Source organism: Apodemus sylvaticus, chromosome 22 (assembly GCF_947179515.1).
Source record: "Apodemus sylvaticus chromosome 22, mApoSyl1.1, whole genome shotgun sequence".
Lineage (NCBI taxonomy): Eukaryota > Metazoa > Chordata > Mammalia > Rodentia > Muridae > Apodemus > Apodemus sylvaticus.
The window spans coordinates 13179010-13194530 of record NC_067493.1 but is presented as its reverse complement, the minus strand read 5'-3'; the positions used below and the strand labels follow the sequence as shown (position 1 = coordinate 13194530).

At 44.8% G+C, this 15521-nt stretch overlaps 1 protein-coding gene across 1 annotated transcript in view; it reads left to right on the top strand.

Annotated features, from left to right (window-relative positions):
* Window positions 1-15521, top strand: part of Wasf3 (WASP family member 3) — a 90399-nt gene that overhangs the window by 54669 nt on the left and 20209 nt on the right. Inside the window, exons 4-5 of the mRNA XM_052168691.1 lie at window positions 11584-11718; window positions 13467-13620. Of these exons, the coding sequence (XP_052024651.1) occupies window positions 11584-11718; window positions 13467-13620 (289 nt within the window). The remainder of the gene's footprint in view (window positions 1-11583; window positions 11719-13466; window positions 13621-15521) is intronic.

Genomic DNA, 15521 nt, shown 5'->3' with positions numbered 1-15521 from the left:
TCAGGAATTCCTGGATCATGGGATTTCTTTAACTGTGGACGAAGGCAGCAGCAAAACTGGTGCGGGAGTGTGTGCTGTTGGGATGGCTCAGTGGCTGCTAGTGCCTTTGAAGATGGAGGACAGGCAGCCTTTGAGCCTAAAGAGAGAGGAGTGGACTCTCCTGAGAGCCCCCAAAGGAACATAGCCTTGCTGATATCTTGACTTTAATACAGTACAGACCAAGTTCATTCTAGATGTCAGATTCTAGGTATAGGGTAAAAACTAGAGTTTAAAGCCACCATTGGGGTTGTCTTATACACATACAATAGAAAGACCAACTGTCACTCTGGGGGGGATATTTGTTGCATCGCACATATGGAAACTTGATGTCTCTGAGCACTGCTGATCCTCTGTGGCCTCAGGCTGGACCAGTGATGGGTACCTGCCTCAAGGACACTTGGTCCCTAGCTAGATTCCTTCCATGGCTCCCGACACTACCTTTCTTTCAGACTATCAAACAAGATTCCAGGAAGCATCCCATGGAATGGGATATGGACCAGAGATGCCAGCCTCCAAATGCAGACCTGTGTGGTTTTGCATTTAAAAAACAATCTAGGCCAGTTACTTCATTTTAGGAAGCTGACCTAATGAACATAATGAATTATGGGACCTGCTGTTAAAATGTGGTCCTGGGATAAGGAGCCGCAATGACCGCATGGGAAACCCAACGTGTAGAAGAGGCATAGCTCAGAAGAAAGAAGCAACCAAGGGAGTCTGTATCTCCACAGTGCCACCAACAGGGGACCGAGTGACCAAATACCTGAGCCTATCGGGCAGGGACATTCCTCACTCAAACCACAACATTCATAATATGTTTCAACACTGTCTAGCCCTTGCAGTTCTTCCATTTGGTTCATTGACTGTACCCACCATTACACTTCAATCTTTGGGGAGTCTTTCCATGCAGTGTTTACTTGTGACTGAGTTCTAAGTGTGTGTGTGTGTGTGTGTGTGTGTGTGTGTATGTGTCTGTCTGAGGCATTTGTGGCAAATCTCAGTCCATCCCCACATTGTGCTGGCCCTCTGTCCTTCTAACCAAGGAGTGGCCTGCTGAGAGAAAGTGGGCTGTGCTAGCACGGGAATCAGAATTCACAGGTGTAATTTTAAAATGGGGTGGGGGAGGTCAGTGTGTGGAGTACTTGCCTTCACCACAGTGGGGTCAGTCCCAGGTGCACCACACCAGGATGGACAGAGTGGCACAGCACTGGAATCTCAGCACCTGGGAAGTCGAGGCAGGAGGATCAGTTCAGAGTCCTCCATTTGTACACAGCACGCTCCAGGCTAGCCTGACTACATGAGACCCTGTCTTTCATGAATTTTTGTTTCCCATTTCATAATCATCAGATGGTGTTATTGGCTCCTTTGCTGTGTTTTGACGTTGAGGCCCTGGCCTAAGTCCTTATGCTTAGTCAAGTATCCTACCATTTATGATAAACCCAAAGCGGAATCTTTTTAAAAACTTTCTTAGGGTCCCTAGCCTCTACTCAGTCAATCTAGATGAGAAAGAATTTCTTAACCTTCTTTACTTTATGTACAAACCCCATCCTTCCAACCACCATCAAATCAATCCCTCCTCCTCCCACTACCCTCAGAGATGCACCTGTAGTGTGGGTCCAGATGGGTGCTGTGTAGCAGGAGGGCTTCCTGCAGGCACGCGTGAGACACTGGCTGGCTGTGACTGGTCTCTGCGGTCAGGAGGGAGGTTGCAGTGGGAGCTTCAGGATTTGCCCTGACCCACATTAGTCATCCCTTTCTTGAGCACAGCAATTTTCCTGGAGACCTGCTTGTTTTCTTGTGGTTCTAGAGTAGACAGAGACCCCGGAAATCCTGGAGGAACTAGCCATTGAGACTGGCGCTCACCTCATTTTGATTCTCCGATGTTTAAAATAAGAGGCTCAAATGGTGAGTGCTAAAGCACTGTTTACAGCCTGAAGGCATTCTGCTCCTGTGTGCGGAGCAGCACGTGCAGCCGTGTTCTGCCTGCCTTTAGGGTGTTTGGCACACCCCCTTTACAGCCTCATTGAACACAGGTTTCGAGGTAAGGGAGTTTTGCAGCATTGGGTTTCAGTGGGGTTTTTAGGTGTTTTTAACAGGACAATATTGGTTGCTGCTGCTAAGGTTAGTGATGGTCATAGCCACAAAAGAGGAAACTTGTAACTCGGAGAGTGTTAGTGTGAAAGACAAAGGCCCGCACCCTTCAGAGTCTACCCAGTAACAGTTATAGAGTATTTACTATGCAGTTTCAGATTGTTTTTTTTTAAATATGAATTTCTAGTACGGGAGATCAGAGTAGTGGCTGAGGGAGAAAAGCTCTGGCTAACACTGCAGAACTTGATGTGCAGCTGATGAGCACTGAGGGGTTTCCTTCAGACAATGACAGTCATTCTGCACACCAGTTAACATGAAACTGAGAATACTTCACTATTTTCCTTGATTAATAATCCCAAATTCTTGCACCTCTCAGCCGGCTGCTCAATTAAAACTGCAGTATCTTGCAATCAAATCCTTGCTGGTATTAGAGGGAAGTAATAGTTTTTATATGTTACAACATTGTTAAGGTTGGAAACTTCTAAGAAAGATGCATTATAAAGAATAAAAGGGGAGCCACCAAGGAGACGAACATGTTTTATGAACATATTTGATAAATGACTTATCGAGGAAGTTTTAAAATTCTGTATTAAGCAAGGAGGAACTAATTTTGAAGAGAACAAATACTTGGGCCAAGAGATGTCTTAGCTGCAAGAGCACTAGCTGCTCTTGCAGAGGACCTGGGTTTAGTTCCCAGAACCCACATGATGGCTCACAACCATGTCAGTTCCACGGGAATCTGACGCCCTCTTCTGGCCTCTGTAGGTACTGCATACATGTGGTGCACAGACTACTACACATAAAAGTAAATTCATCTTTTTAAAAAGGTGAATAAATCCCAGTACACCTTGACCAAAGAACACTGAGATAATAAAGAAGTGTATAAGAAGACACTCAGCACCATTAGAATATAATTTTAATATAATTTTCCTTTTAAAGAGGAGCATCAGGAATCTGGTCCAACGCTGCCAGGAGTCCTTTAAACACAGTGACTGTTACTGACTTTCTTCTGTTCTTGTGATAATAACTGTTCCCCTCATTCCCTTTAGAATGTTCTCTCTCTCTCTCTCTCTCTCTCTCTCTCTCTCTCTTTCTCTCTCATTCCCTTTGGAATGTTCGCTCTCTCTTATTCCCTTTAGAATGTTCTCTCTCTCTCTCTCTCTCTCTCTCTCTCTCTCTCTCTCTCTCTCTCTTTCTCTTTCTCTTTCACACACACACACACACACACGTTATACTTGATTATATGTAAAAAGTATAGCACAAAGTTACATAAAGTACACAATACACAACACTGCATCAATTCAATGAAATTACTGAAGATACTTCACTGTATGCATCTTTATAAGAATGACATTTCAGTATACAAATAGCTGTGAAGCCTGTCCTCACTACATGATAAACAGCTCTGTGGTTCATCTAAGGAACTTTCAATAGCTGAGGCTTATTTAACCAGTTTTCACTGTTGGAATGCATGAGACCCCTTTCTGGGGGATGCTAAAAACATTCTGCATCTTAATAATGATCAGCTTACTCGTAATGAGAAATAGTCTCTGCAGATGGCTTAGAACTCTGAGTTCTTTGATATAAAATCTCCCTCCTTTCCCTAATCATTACAGTTACCAAGATACATAAACCAATGAGGCGAAAATACACATTGAAGGTTATAGACAAAGACTTAAGGAAATCCTCAGGTAGGATCCTGCAGTTGCATAAGAAAGCTGGCTTGGTTACTCTCAGAGGGGAGACTCGGGAAGAAGTGTGGGGTGCTTTATACAGATGAAAGAGCAGCCGTAAACCTGTTCACATAGGGAAGCACCTCACGGTGCGGGTCTAGACAAGAACTTCCCAAACAGGACTCCAGCAGGGCAAAAACTAACAAACAAGATCATATCATGAATTCAGAAGCTTCACAGCCAAGGAACCCACCAGCAGATCACACAACCTGAAGAATGAGAGAGACTCCGGTAGTTACACTTCAGACACAAGTTCATATCTTGATTGTGTAGAGAAATGTAAACATGCACAATAAAATAAAATAGCTAGTGATGGATTGCACGGACTCTGGACAAAGGAAGGAATTCGAGTGACTGGCAACACCCTGAGAAGTGGTCAGCATCCTGGCAGACGGGGGCGTGCGAATCAGGACAGCTGGGAGGTCCCCTCTGACCCAGTGAGCCCCGCAATCTCCTAGAAACCAATCGATAATAAAGACAGTGTGGGGAAAGACAAGAAGACAGTGTTCAATCCGATGCTGGTGGGAAAAAAAAACTGGTGTGGCCATCATGGAAACCAACGTGGAAGTTTCTCGAAACTGCACAATGTAGGTAGTCTACCCCTGGGCGTAATTTCTGCAGACTTCAAGCCCTGCCTCAAAGACACTCTGATGTCTGTGTTTGCTGCTGCTCTGTTCACGCTGCCCAGAACTGGAGTTACAGGTGGCTGTGAGCTGCCTAACATGGGCGCAGGGACTCAAACCTGGGTCCTCCCTGCAAGAGCGCTCACATCACACCTACACGGGACCAGGATCAGCCTGCGTGTCCATGAGAGAAATGGATGACGACAGTGTGCATACCTACACAGTTTTATTCAGCTGTGAAGAAGATGAGGGAATTTGCAGGAGAGTGGGTGCATATGGAGGCAAATTATATTCAGTATGGCCACTTAGGATCAGAAAGACAAAGATGCTGTGTTCTCGCTCGCGTGCAGATGCAAGATTTTAATTTTTCTGTGTCTTTGTACATACAGGTGGATATAGGTTATGAAATCAAGAGAAATGTTGACGTGAGGGACAGTAGCAGTGTATGTGACTGAAGGGTTAGCAGGGGGCCGTGGGGCTGGGTGGGGGAGGGGGAGGGCAGACAGGCTGTGTTTTATTTGAAGATGCTGTGATGAAATATAATCCTTTGTAAAGTAATTAATATATGTGTGTGCATGTGTGTATAAAACATTTATATAAACAGTCATGCATATATCTATATAATATATATATCTTACATAGACAGAAAATTAAATTATAAATACAAAGTATCTTAGTTAGGGTTTCTATTACTGGGAAGAGACACCATGACCAAGGCAACTCTTATAAAGAACACCATTTAACTGGGACTGGCTCACAGGTTCTGAGGGTCAGTCCATTACCATCAAGGCGGGAAGCATGGCAGCATGCCAGCAGACATGGAGCTGGAGGAGGAGCTGAGAGTTAGTTCTGCATCGTGATCTGAAGGCAGCCAGGGGAGACCAGTATCCTCAGGCAGCCAGAGGAAGTTCTCTTCCACAATGAGTAGAGCTTGAGCAGAGAAGGAAGCCTCCAAAGCCCAGCCCGCAGTGACACCCTGCCTCCACAGGTCCCCCTCACTATGGCCCAAGCACAGAAACACCACATAAGAAGAAAATGCAGGGATTACTTCGTACCTTACGGTCTGGAACACCATACAATTCACATGCTAAAGATGTATGTGCGTGTGGTAAGAATGCGCCAAAGCACAAGAAAGAAAAATAAACAGAACAAAGCAACTGGAGAGACAGCTCAGGGATTGAGACTGACCTGGGTTTAATTCTCAGTGTCCACCAAGCGGCTCACGACCATCTGTCCTCCAGTTCTGGGGAGTCTGATGCCCCCGTCTGGCCTCTGTGGGCATTACTTCCATGTGCACGTAGCCATACAGACACGCATATACACATAATTTAAAAGACCAGAATATTTTAAAAATAAAATAAGCAAAACTAACAGGAGACATATAAAAATTACAGATAGCAATTGGTGTGATTTTAAAAAGCACAAATTATTGAAAGAAAATGTAGGCAAAATAATTGATAGTAACAGGAAATATTTGAGTAATACTACTCATCAGTTTGGCTTAATTTCTCCTTGTGTGATAAATTCCCAAGCTATGGAATGTGCATTTCTGAAGCATAGGATGCCTGAGCAGACAGAAGGGTTCCATGCCAAACCTGAGGCCCCGAGTGTGATAGCTGGAAGCTCATGGTGGGAGGAGGGAACTGACTCCTACAAGTTGCCCTCTGACCCTGCTATGTGCGGGACGGCGTGTATCCACATGAAGGCGTGGTCACATGTGCAGGCATTCGGGCATGTGCACATACACACTTTTTAAATTTTTTAAAATGCATCTTTTATGTATATGAAAAGCATCCATGTATCCAATGTATAGGCAGCATCCATGGAGGCCAGAAGAGAGCATCAGATCCTCCTGGAACAGAAGTTACACATGGCTGTGAGCCACCCTGTGGTTGCTGGGAATTGAATCCAGGTCCTCTGGAAGAGCAGCAGTGCTCTAACCACTGAACCATCTCTCCAGCCCACATAAAATTTTCTTTCTTTCTTTCTTTCTTTCTTTCTTTCTTTCTTTCTTTCTTTCTTTCTTTCTTTCTTTCTCTCTCTCTCTCTCTCTCTCTCTCTCTCTCTCTCTCTCTCTCTCTCTCTCTCTCTCTCTTTCTTAGAATATACACTTTTTAAAAGAATATTCCCAAGGAGCATCTACCAGATGGAGCATCTGCTATTATCTAGAACATAAGTCTAAAGAGATCAATATAGAGAGCATGATGATAATGAGATGCTAATTATCTGTAAGATAATTTTCAATATTGGGAATTCAACCAACATTTTTTTAGAGTATTGCTGGTCACAGAAAAATTCAAAACGGGAATTAGAAATACTTCAGAGTGAAGATGAACAAAAAGCAGCAGCATGTTTGTGGGGAACGTGGAAACGCATGGCAAGTTGCTCAGCCACTCTGCCGTCGTCACCTCATTAATTAGTCTTTGTGGTTTTAGACTGACCGAGGCCTATCTTCTCTTCCCTCAGGTGTACACTCCTGAATCTGATGTTTCTTTCACTTATCAAAGAGCACTGTGTTCCGGGTCCAGATAAGTCAGCCCACAGTTAGCGTCTGCACGCTCTTACTCTCTGCCCCTCCTCACCGTGGCTGGGCTGGTCCATTTCTGCTACCGCATCCTGCGGCTCCTGTTGAGTTCTCTCTCGGTTCTGTTCCCGTCAGATGAAGCCCAGTGAGGATGCACCTAAATCTCTTGACTGTCCTCTCCCTTTACTGTTCTCTTCACAGCAAGGATCCTTCAAGCTCCCCTCAGGCTCCACAGCCCCCGCCCCCCTGGTGTCTCCTGCCCACCCACATGGATGAAAGTGCATCAGCATTGCAGAGACGTCCGAGTGGCTAGTGCCCCAATCTCACTCACATTTCGTGATCTGTTATTGGTGTTTGGTTCATCAATAGCTTCCTGTCTGGAGAGACTTTATACACCACCTCACTTTGAGGGACAGAGGCTCTTGGGACTGGCCATTATGATTTTTTTCCTCTTCCATACATTTGGCAAGCTAATCTGATGATCTTTGTGTGGTGACTTCAAAGTCTATACCTACAGTTCTGACCTCCCCACTAGATTTCTAATTCCTTCATACAACTGCTCACTTGATACCTCAAAAGCACATCAGACTCAATACGCCTGAAACACAATGTATCATTTTTCCGTTTCTCCCATCTCTCGAACCCATAGCAAGTGACTTTAGCCGCCTTGAAAATAGATACTTAATTGTCACATCCTCTCCCTTCCCAAGGGGGAAAAATATCCCCATTCTCATCACCACCTCTCCCCTCAGGGCAGGAGCTTCTGGTTGTCTCTCCTTGCTGCCCTCCCTCTGCCCCGAAAGTAGACATGTATTTGTGCGATCGCCACTCTGGGCCTGGTGCCCCTGGCCTCCTGGGTGTGGCTCACATATACCAAATGCCTTGCTGTTCTGATGGACTGTTCTTCCCCTGATGGAACCCTCCCTCTTTGCTTCGGTCAATATAGTTTATCCAAGGCCATGTGGTGCACACACATGTACCAGCAGGCATAAAGCCCACACGCATAAAATAATAATAAATTCAGCTAAGATGTAAGAGTAAAAATCCCTGCATTATCTGTATTCTTCAGCATTTCATAGGCATATTTCCCCGTTGGGTGTGAGTGGAAATGGCTCCCCTGGTCCTGAGGGGTTCATAGGCTTTGTCAGTATCAAGTCCATTGTAACTCCCTCAGCATGGACATTATCTTGCACCAGAGTTATTTTAGTTTAGCTGTTAATAGACTTACTATATTGAAGAGTAGAAGTCAGCATTTCACATCGTTTTGGAAAACTGAAGACTACATGGCAACACGTTACACATCTTCACCAGAAAGCATGGCTCCCTCCATTTCCATCCTCTCAGCCACTTACTCACTTTGTGCAGCTGGAAAAATATCAATTATAGAAGTCTTCAATTTCTCTATCCCTTTATAAGTCAAGAACTTCTGGCTGGAAAGAGCATCAGATGCATGCTCTCCATCTCCTGAGTATCCATGGGAGAGAGGGGACACATTATCATTTTCTGCTTATATGGCATCTAGCACATAGTGACCATCTTTCTCAGTAGGAGTCACCTTGCTTAAAAGGAAGCTGTGACTCCTGCTGGAGTCTGAGGTGTACACGTCTGTCCTCGTGATACCCATGGTCCCTAAGGATGACTTTTATCATAGAAAAAGGGGAAGAGGAGTTCTTGAAGATTCCTTGGTGTGCACACATGTGTGCATATGTATGTGCATATACCTTAGTAGACCAAGGTATTTCAGACAGGTGTGATCAGTGTTCTTCTTTCAGATTCCTAGTTCCTGTTAAAGATTTTGAGGTACCCCAAAGGAATAGAAACATGGAATCCACTTAGCCAATGTTCTTGACAAGTCTGTGAGCTCAGCATCTGTTGTGCGCTTACTCATTAATGGGAACTCCGGTCCAGTCTGTGTCTGTTTTTTCATCAGTAGCCATTGAGAACCAGCTCTGTGCATGTAGTGACGAGATTAAAGGTTTAGTTCATATGCTCAGAAAGCCAGTGAGATAAAAACCAGATTATCTTTGTGTGAGTCGAGAGTTAGATAAGCTTAAGGTATCTCATGGGAGCAGAGTGTAGGTGTCTTGCTAGAAAATTTACCCCGTGCCTTGGAAGAACTTGCTTTAGGTTAACTGGCTCGTGATTTGGTTCATGTGTTTTAATTCCTTAATTCCAAAACCCTCTAAACTCCCAGTGACATTCCTAAGAGCTCCTAAGAGCAACAGTTACTCATGGTAACTGTTGACATTGGTCAGTAGCTTGGCTATGGTGGCCACAGCCTTGGTGGCTGCACAGTACCCTCCTGGCAGCCTGGGTGTGTTTATGGGGAAGCTCACAGTGAGTCAGGAGCTGGGGAGTCTGGAAGCAACTTGACTCCACAGTGAGAAAGCACAGCTCTTCTCCTTAACTACAGTCATCTACCCTCAGACACAGCTTCTGCCAGCTTCCCCGGGCTTCCCACATTGTTAAATATGCATAGCATAAAATTGACCCGTTACTGTGTTTAGGCATGTAGTTCAGTGGTGCTGACAGTTGTCCGTGACATGTCCAGAGCCTTCCATCTCACAGAACTGAATCTCTCCCATTAACCCACACCACCCTCCTCCTCCCCCAAGTCCGTGCATGGTAACCACTGGTCTATGTTGTCTGAATTTGTCTGTCCTATAGTACCTGTGAATGAAGTTACATGGTATTGTGTTTCTGTGACTGGCTTATTTCATTGGCACAGTGTCCTTAAAGCCTATCCATGCTGTAGAATGTGCCAGAACTCACTGCCTTTGGAAGGCTAATATTCAATATCACTATCCCTTTATTGGTTGGACAAGTGATCTGCTTTTACCAGCCACACTGAATAATACTTCTGTTAGCATGCGTGCACAAATACCTATTTCTATTTTTTTAAAGTATTTATTTTGTGTCGATGACTGATTTGTGTGCATCTACGCATTTCCCAGAGGCCAGAAAAGGGTATCTGATCCTTTGGAGGTGGAGTTACAGACGGTGTGAACTGCCATGTGGGTGCTGGGAACCGAACCTGGGTCCTCTGCAAGAGAAGAAAGTGATCTTAATCATTGAACTATCTCTCCAGTCCATTAAAACTGTATTTGATGATGGAAAAGCAGCTGCTTTTCTGGGCTAGGCTCAGAGATGAAGTGAGTGTATCCTGTGGTAATCCTGTGTTGTACATTGTGAGGACTGTCACACTGTTGTCTGTGGCCAAGGAGGTTCTGTGAGCACCAGAAACAAGACTAACAGGTGAAATTTCTCTCATCTGTTTCTGCCACTTCCTAGGTAATGTGTCTGGACAGATTTGCTTTTGTGAGTCTCAGCTTACCTCATCTAGAGAATGAAAACAGTAACCTCTGGCTGTGTGCTGGCCTCCGTCATCCATTTGTAGAATGCATGGTGGAGAGGCAGAGCTCCAGCTGTACACAGGCACAGTTCCTGTTCTCAGGGACTAGGCCATAAGTACAAAAACCAGCCCTGAGTTGGTAAGCTCCTCGTGTTTGCTAAAATGGGATTGTTTGTCATAGTTACTTTTCTGTTGTGATGAAACACCGTGGCCAAAGTCAATGTACGGAAGAAAGGGTTTATTTTTACTTACAGTTCTAAGGGAAGAGTCCATAATGTTAGGAGAGGCGTGATGGTGGTAGCCTGGAGCACGAAGTTGAGAGATGATGCTTTCATCCTTGTGAAGGAGGCAGAAAGGGTGAACTGGGAGTGCGGTGAGACTAACAACTAAAGCTCACCGCCGGTTCGCCCTCTGGGAGTGCTCCCAGTCTCTTCTGTCGGCTGGGCAAAGACTGGAAACTGAAAACCAGCAGGAGAGCGAGGTGTCTCTGTTAGAGACATTAAGTCCTTAGATGTGTGGAATCGCCAGTCACCAAACGTGTAGACTAAGTAAATAATAATGTGGAGATTTGCAGATTCGAGGTGAGGAAATATATCTTAGCAGAAATGTTTAATAGATTTTAAGAAAAAGGGAAACCCAGACATGATGACTAATGCTAATAGTCCCAGGGAGACTGAGCTAAGAGGATACAGCCAGCCTGGGCTGTGTATTGAGATCATGTCTACTCTGTGTCTAATACCCATAAAAAAAGTAGAGGCGATCCCTGCTGGAAACTTTAAGCTGAAAACTTGGATGCTGATTTTAGACTGTGGGAGATGCAGTACTACATAACTGCATTTCTGAATGTCCGGGGACTTAAGTGCCATCAGAAGGCGTCAGGCACAAGGTAAGATTTGCAGTACCACTCACTTGATGATGGCTTACATTTAAAGGCCAAAGAGATCTCTTGAATCTCATTGAGCAATAAGAGGAAAGCTTTAATAGTTCTGTTTTGTGTAAGATGAGAACTTTTTTCTTTTAAAGAAGTTTCCTTTAGTGGTAACACCTTCACTGACAGCTCAGGCAGCAAGGAGGGCTCTGTGCAGTCTGGCATGGTTCACTGTTGCAAAGGCCCTGCCCCTTGACCCTTGCTTTGACATCCATGTGGACCAGCCCTGTGGCAGTGACAGTGATGAACTCGTCAGCAGTCCCTCAGCAGACGCCTTTCCCCCCTCTCTTCTCTAGGCAAACATGCAGAAGACATATTTGGTGAGTTATTTAATGAGGCTAACAACTTCTACATCAGAGCAAATTCCCTTCAAGACAGAATCGATCGGCTTGCTGTCAAAGTCACCCAGCTGGACTCCACTGTGGAGGAGGGTAGGTAATTGCATGAGGGCAGCGAACTGCATGCCGTGCGGCTCCAAAGTGGTGATTAACTCCAGCGCAATCCCCTTCAGTAGCCCACTGCCATTTATCTTGTCTCTTCCTGAGAGAACGGGGAGGGGGCGCCCCATAACACTTGGTTAATTAGTGATTTAAAAAGACTCATATCCTGTATCCATCGTATGTCATGCTCTTGTTTTAAAAAGTTTCAGATATTACAATACATAAGCTGAGGGCAGTCTCATTTTAATCCAGTTCTTAAGTTTCATTTACGGATTAAAAAGAATAAAATTTGATTAGCTACTTGGTCATTTCTGGTAAGGGATTCTTGGTATCTTTTAAAGAAGATTTATTTTATTTTTTAGTCAAGTGTTTCTCTGGGTTTCTGTATGTGGGGTGTGGGGTGTGGGGTGTGGATGCAGGTATCTGTGGAGCCCAGAAGAGCATATCAGATCCCCTGGAGCTGGAGTCACAGACAGTTGTGAGCCGCTCAGTGTGGGTGCTGGGAACTAAACTCGGGCCCCTGCGATACCACTCTGTGCTCTTATCTGCTGTGCCATCTCTCGGGGCCCAGGTTACTTATCTTAATTTTTACTTTGTAAATGTGTATCACAGCGGAGTTTTCGATCATCTTTCTTCTGTATTTTTGTTGGCTCTGGGAATTGGATGCTTATGATGAACCCTGCCCTGGACAAGATGAGAAAGTTAAGTTATATGCGGTATCAGGGACTGTGCCATGTTTCTAAGCCTCTTTTCCAGGCAAGATTTTACTGTATTGTTTGCATTGGTGCAAATATTAGCATTGCAGAGACCTTTTCCTAAAAGCTAAGGAATCTGGGTTCCTTCTCTGGGTTGTCACACAGCATACGTGAGTTATAGGTTTGCTGGTCCAGTGGCAGGGCAAACAGGACCATCTTGGACACCTGGAAGAGTTAACAAGGCCAGATGAGTTACATACAATGTAAAAGTTGTGAAAAACGAAGAAGGCTCATCCTCCCCTGCTCAGCTGGGTGCTCACTTAGCTCAAGGTGCTTATTTTGTGGGTCATAGGTTGAATTTTGAGACTTCTCTTTCTGCATCATTGTGATGGATGTTGGAGGCCTCTCTCTCTCTCTGCATCATTGTGATGGATGCAGGCTGCTCATATTTGAGTACTGTTTTGTGCAGGCATCTTGCACCTGGCACCCATGGTTTCTCCTAAGATATCCAGATCTGTGTGCTTGCCTGACATCCTCAGGGGCTGTATTCCGTGTGGTACTGTTTAATCAGCAACAAAATGGTGCCCTGGTCCAGTGAAATCGTTCTCTTGTTAACAAAAGAAGACAAAGCTATGATTTGACTTCATGTCACAGAGATAAAGGATCTTTTAGAGGGAGGAAGGGCATTCTGTTTAAGCAGGATTTTAAGGAACAATAGAAACCATTATTTCAGGGGCTGAAGAGATGACTCAGTGGTTAAGAGCACTGGCTGCTCTTGCAAAGAACCCACATTCAGTTCCAAGTACCCACATCCGGTGGCTCACAATTGCTTGAGTCCCAGGGGATCCAGTGCCCTCTTATGGCCTCCACCAGCATTGTGCACATATACACACTGAGGCACATACCCAAAAATAAATCTCTGTTTTAAAAAGCCAATATTGAGTCATTCTGGAAGATGTTAATAATTCTGAGTCAAAAGATGCTTCTTTCTAAACAGAGAATATCTTGTATGTAACTCAACCTGGGGGACTTGTCTCTCTGTAGTCTCACTACAGGATATCAACATGAAGAAAGCATTCAAAAGCTCTACCATCCAAGACCAGCAGGTGGTTTCCAAGAACAGCATTCCCAACCCTGTTGCTGACATTTACAACCAGAGTGACAAACCTCCACCGCTGAGCATTCTGACTCCGTACAGGTACACCTCCACGCCTGCCCCGCTTCCCCTTGGCCTTTCCAGCAGAGGTTAAGGGATGCTAAAATGTGCTGTTGTGCTGTGTGGGACCACCTTGGAGGGCTCCTTTAGGTTGAAAGAGAACACTCTGAAAACAGTAACTGCCATATCACACCCAGTGAAATGTTGGCTGTGGAATTGCTGGCGTTCATAACAGGAGAAGTGTGAGTTCTGATTTTCGCACTCAGATGTGGCCGTCTTCGGTGGAAGTGGTACTTCACGGCAGCACACCAGGTGTGGGTGTGCCATTCCTTATGTTCAAGTTAGCTGTGAAGAAAGTGCATGGTTCATTTATAACATGGTAAAATCCTCACCCTAGCCCTCAGCAGCGTGCAAACATCTGCTGTTCTGTTGTTGCTATGGTGGTTGGATGTGTCAGGGACAGACTCCCAGGGAAAAGACAAAAAACCAAGCGGGCAGCATGCATAGGGAGAGGCCAGCTGCATGGGCTCTATCCAAGCGTCACTCATCCTTCCCATGACTTCCCATGGTGTCCCTTTCTTGTCCTCCTTGTCCTGTCTCCTTGTCCTTCCTAGTGTGCCTTGCCCCCTGCCCGTCGCCTCTGTGTATCTCACTTCACCAGCAACTGCTGGGCACTGTGGTGAGAGCCAGAAGCACTCTCTTCCAGGAGTTAGTGCTGTAGCCAAGTGTCCGTGACTGTCTCGAGACCTGTGTGTCCTTTGTGTGTCCTTTGTATGTGGCTGCCATCCTGATGTTCTCCTCAGGAGGGCTCAAGCTCCTCTTCATCTGCTTTGTGGACTTTTCCAAGGATGCACAGAAGAGGTTTAAAGCCAACCTCCATGAGAGGACAGTCGGGACTGTCGCCTTCTCTTACTGCTGCACAGAGAGATTCCCTTAGACAGATAAACGGGCATGCACACATAATCGGAATCACATGGAAACTGATGGGGCCAGGCAACGTAACGTTCCTCAGCTTCTGTACAAGGGGCTTTCCTAGAGTTTAGAGTGCACACATTTAAAACTGTGGTGTGTGTGAATAGAAACCTCTCTCCTGACCACCTCCTTTTTCCACTGATTTGGTTTTTCATTTCTTTATTTGGGCCATAAATTTTCTTCTGTATGTGTATGTTTAACGGGCCTTACTTCTCCTGTGTGCATATATAGCTCAGGGGAATACCGCTATAAAGAATAACTCTCTTGATTTAATTTGAATGTAGTGACTATTCTAAGCATTACTGAAAAAAATTAATTTCTTCCATTTATTTTCTGAAAGCATTGGAAAGCATTTTTAAAAGCTTCCATTTTTATTTTTGATTATATGTCTTTTAGTATGTAGTGCACATGAATATAATGCACCCAGAGGCTGGAGTTACAGGCAGCTGTGGGCCAGTGATGTGAGTGTTGGGACCTGAACTCAGGTCCTCTGAAGGATGAGTAGGAGCTCTTAACTGCTGAGCCATCTCTCCAGGCCCTCAGGCACCACTGTTGATTCCTGGTATAGCCCAGAGCTCATAGTGGCTGCGTTAGTACTGGTTAAATGTTAAGGGAGTGATTTGCATAATGATTTGAAATATTATTTAGACTATAGTAATCGTAGCAGTACTTGAAACTGACATGGCCACAGGAGATAAAGTTTCTTGAGGAATACATTGTGTTTCTATCACGTCTGCACCCACGAACGTTTTGCTTTCTGAAACCAAATGCTATTGTGTAAACCTGAAAGGACAAGAAGGACAAAGTGCTTACTGGTTTTTGATCATGACTATATTGAAGTTCCCAGTAGGATTAGTGTACTTGTAGCTTCCTGTCAGAATAAACCAATTAGTTCCTTAAATGCACAAACTATTCAAATTAGATTATTTGTGAGTGAGGGGAATTTTCACATAGGATTTACACCTAGCGAG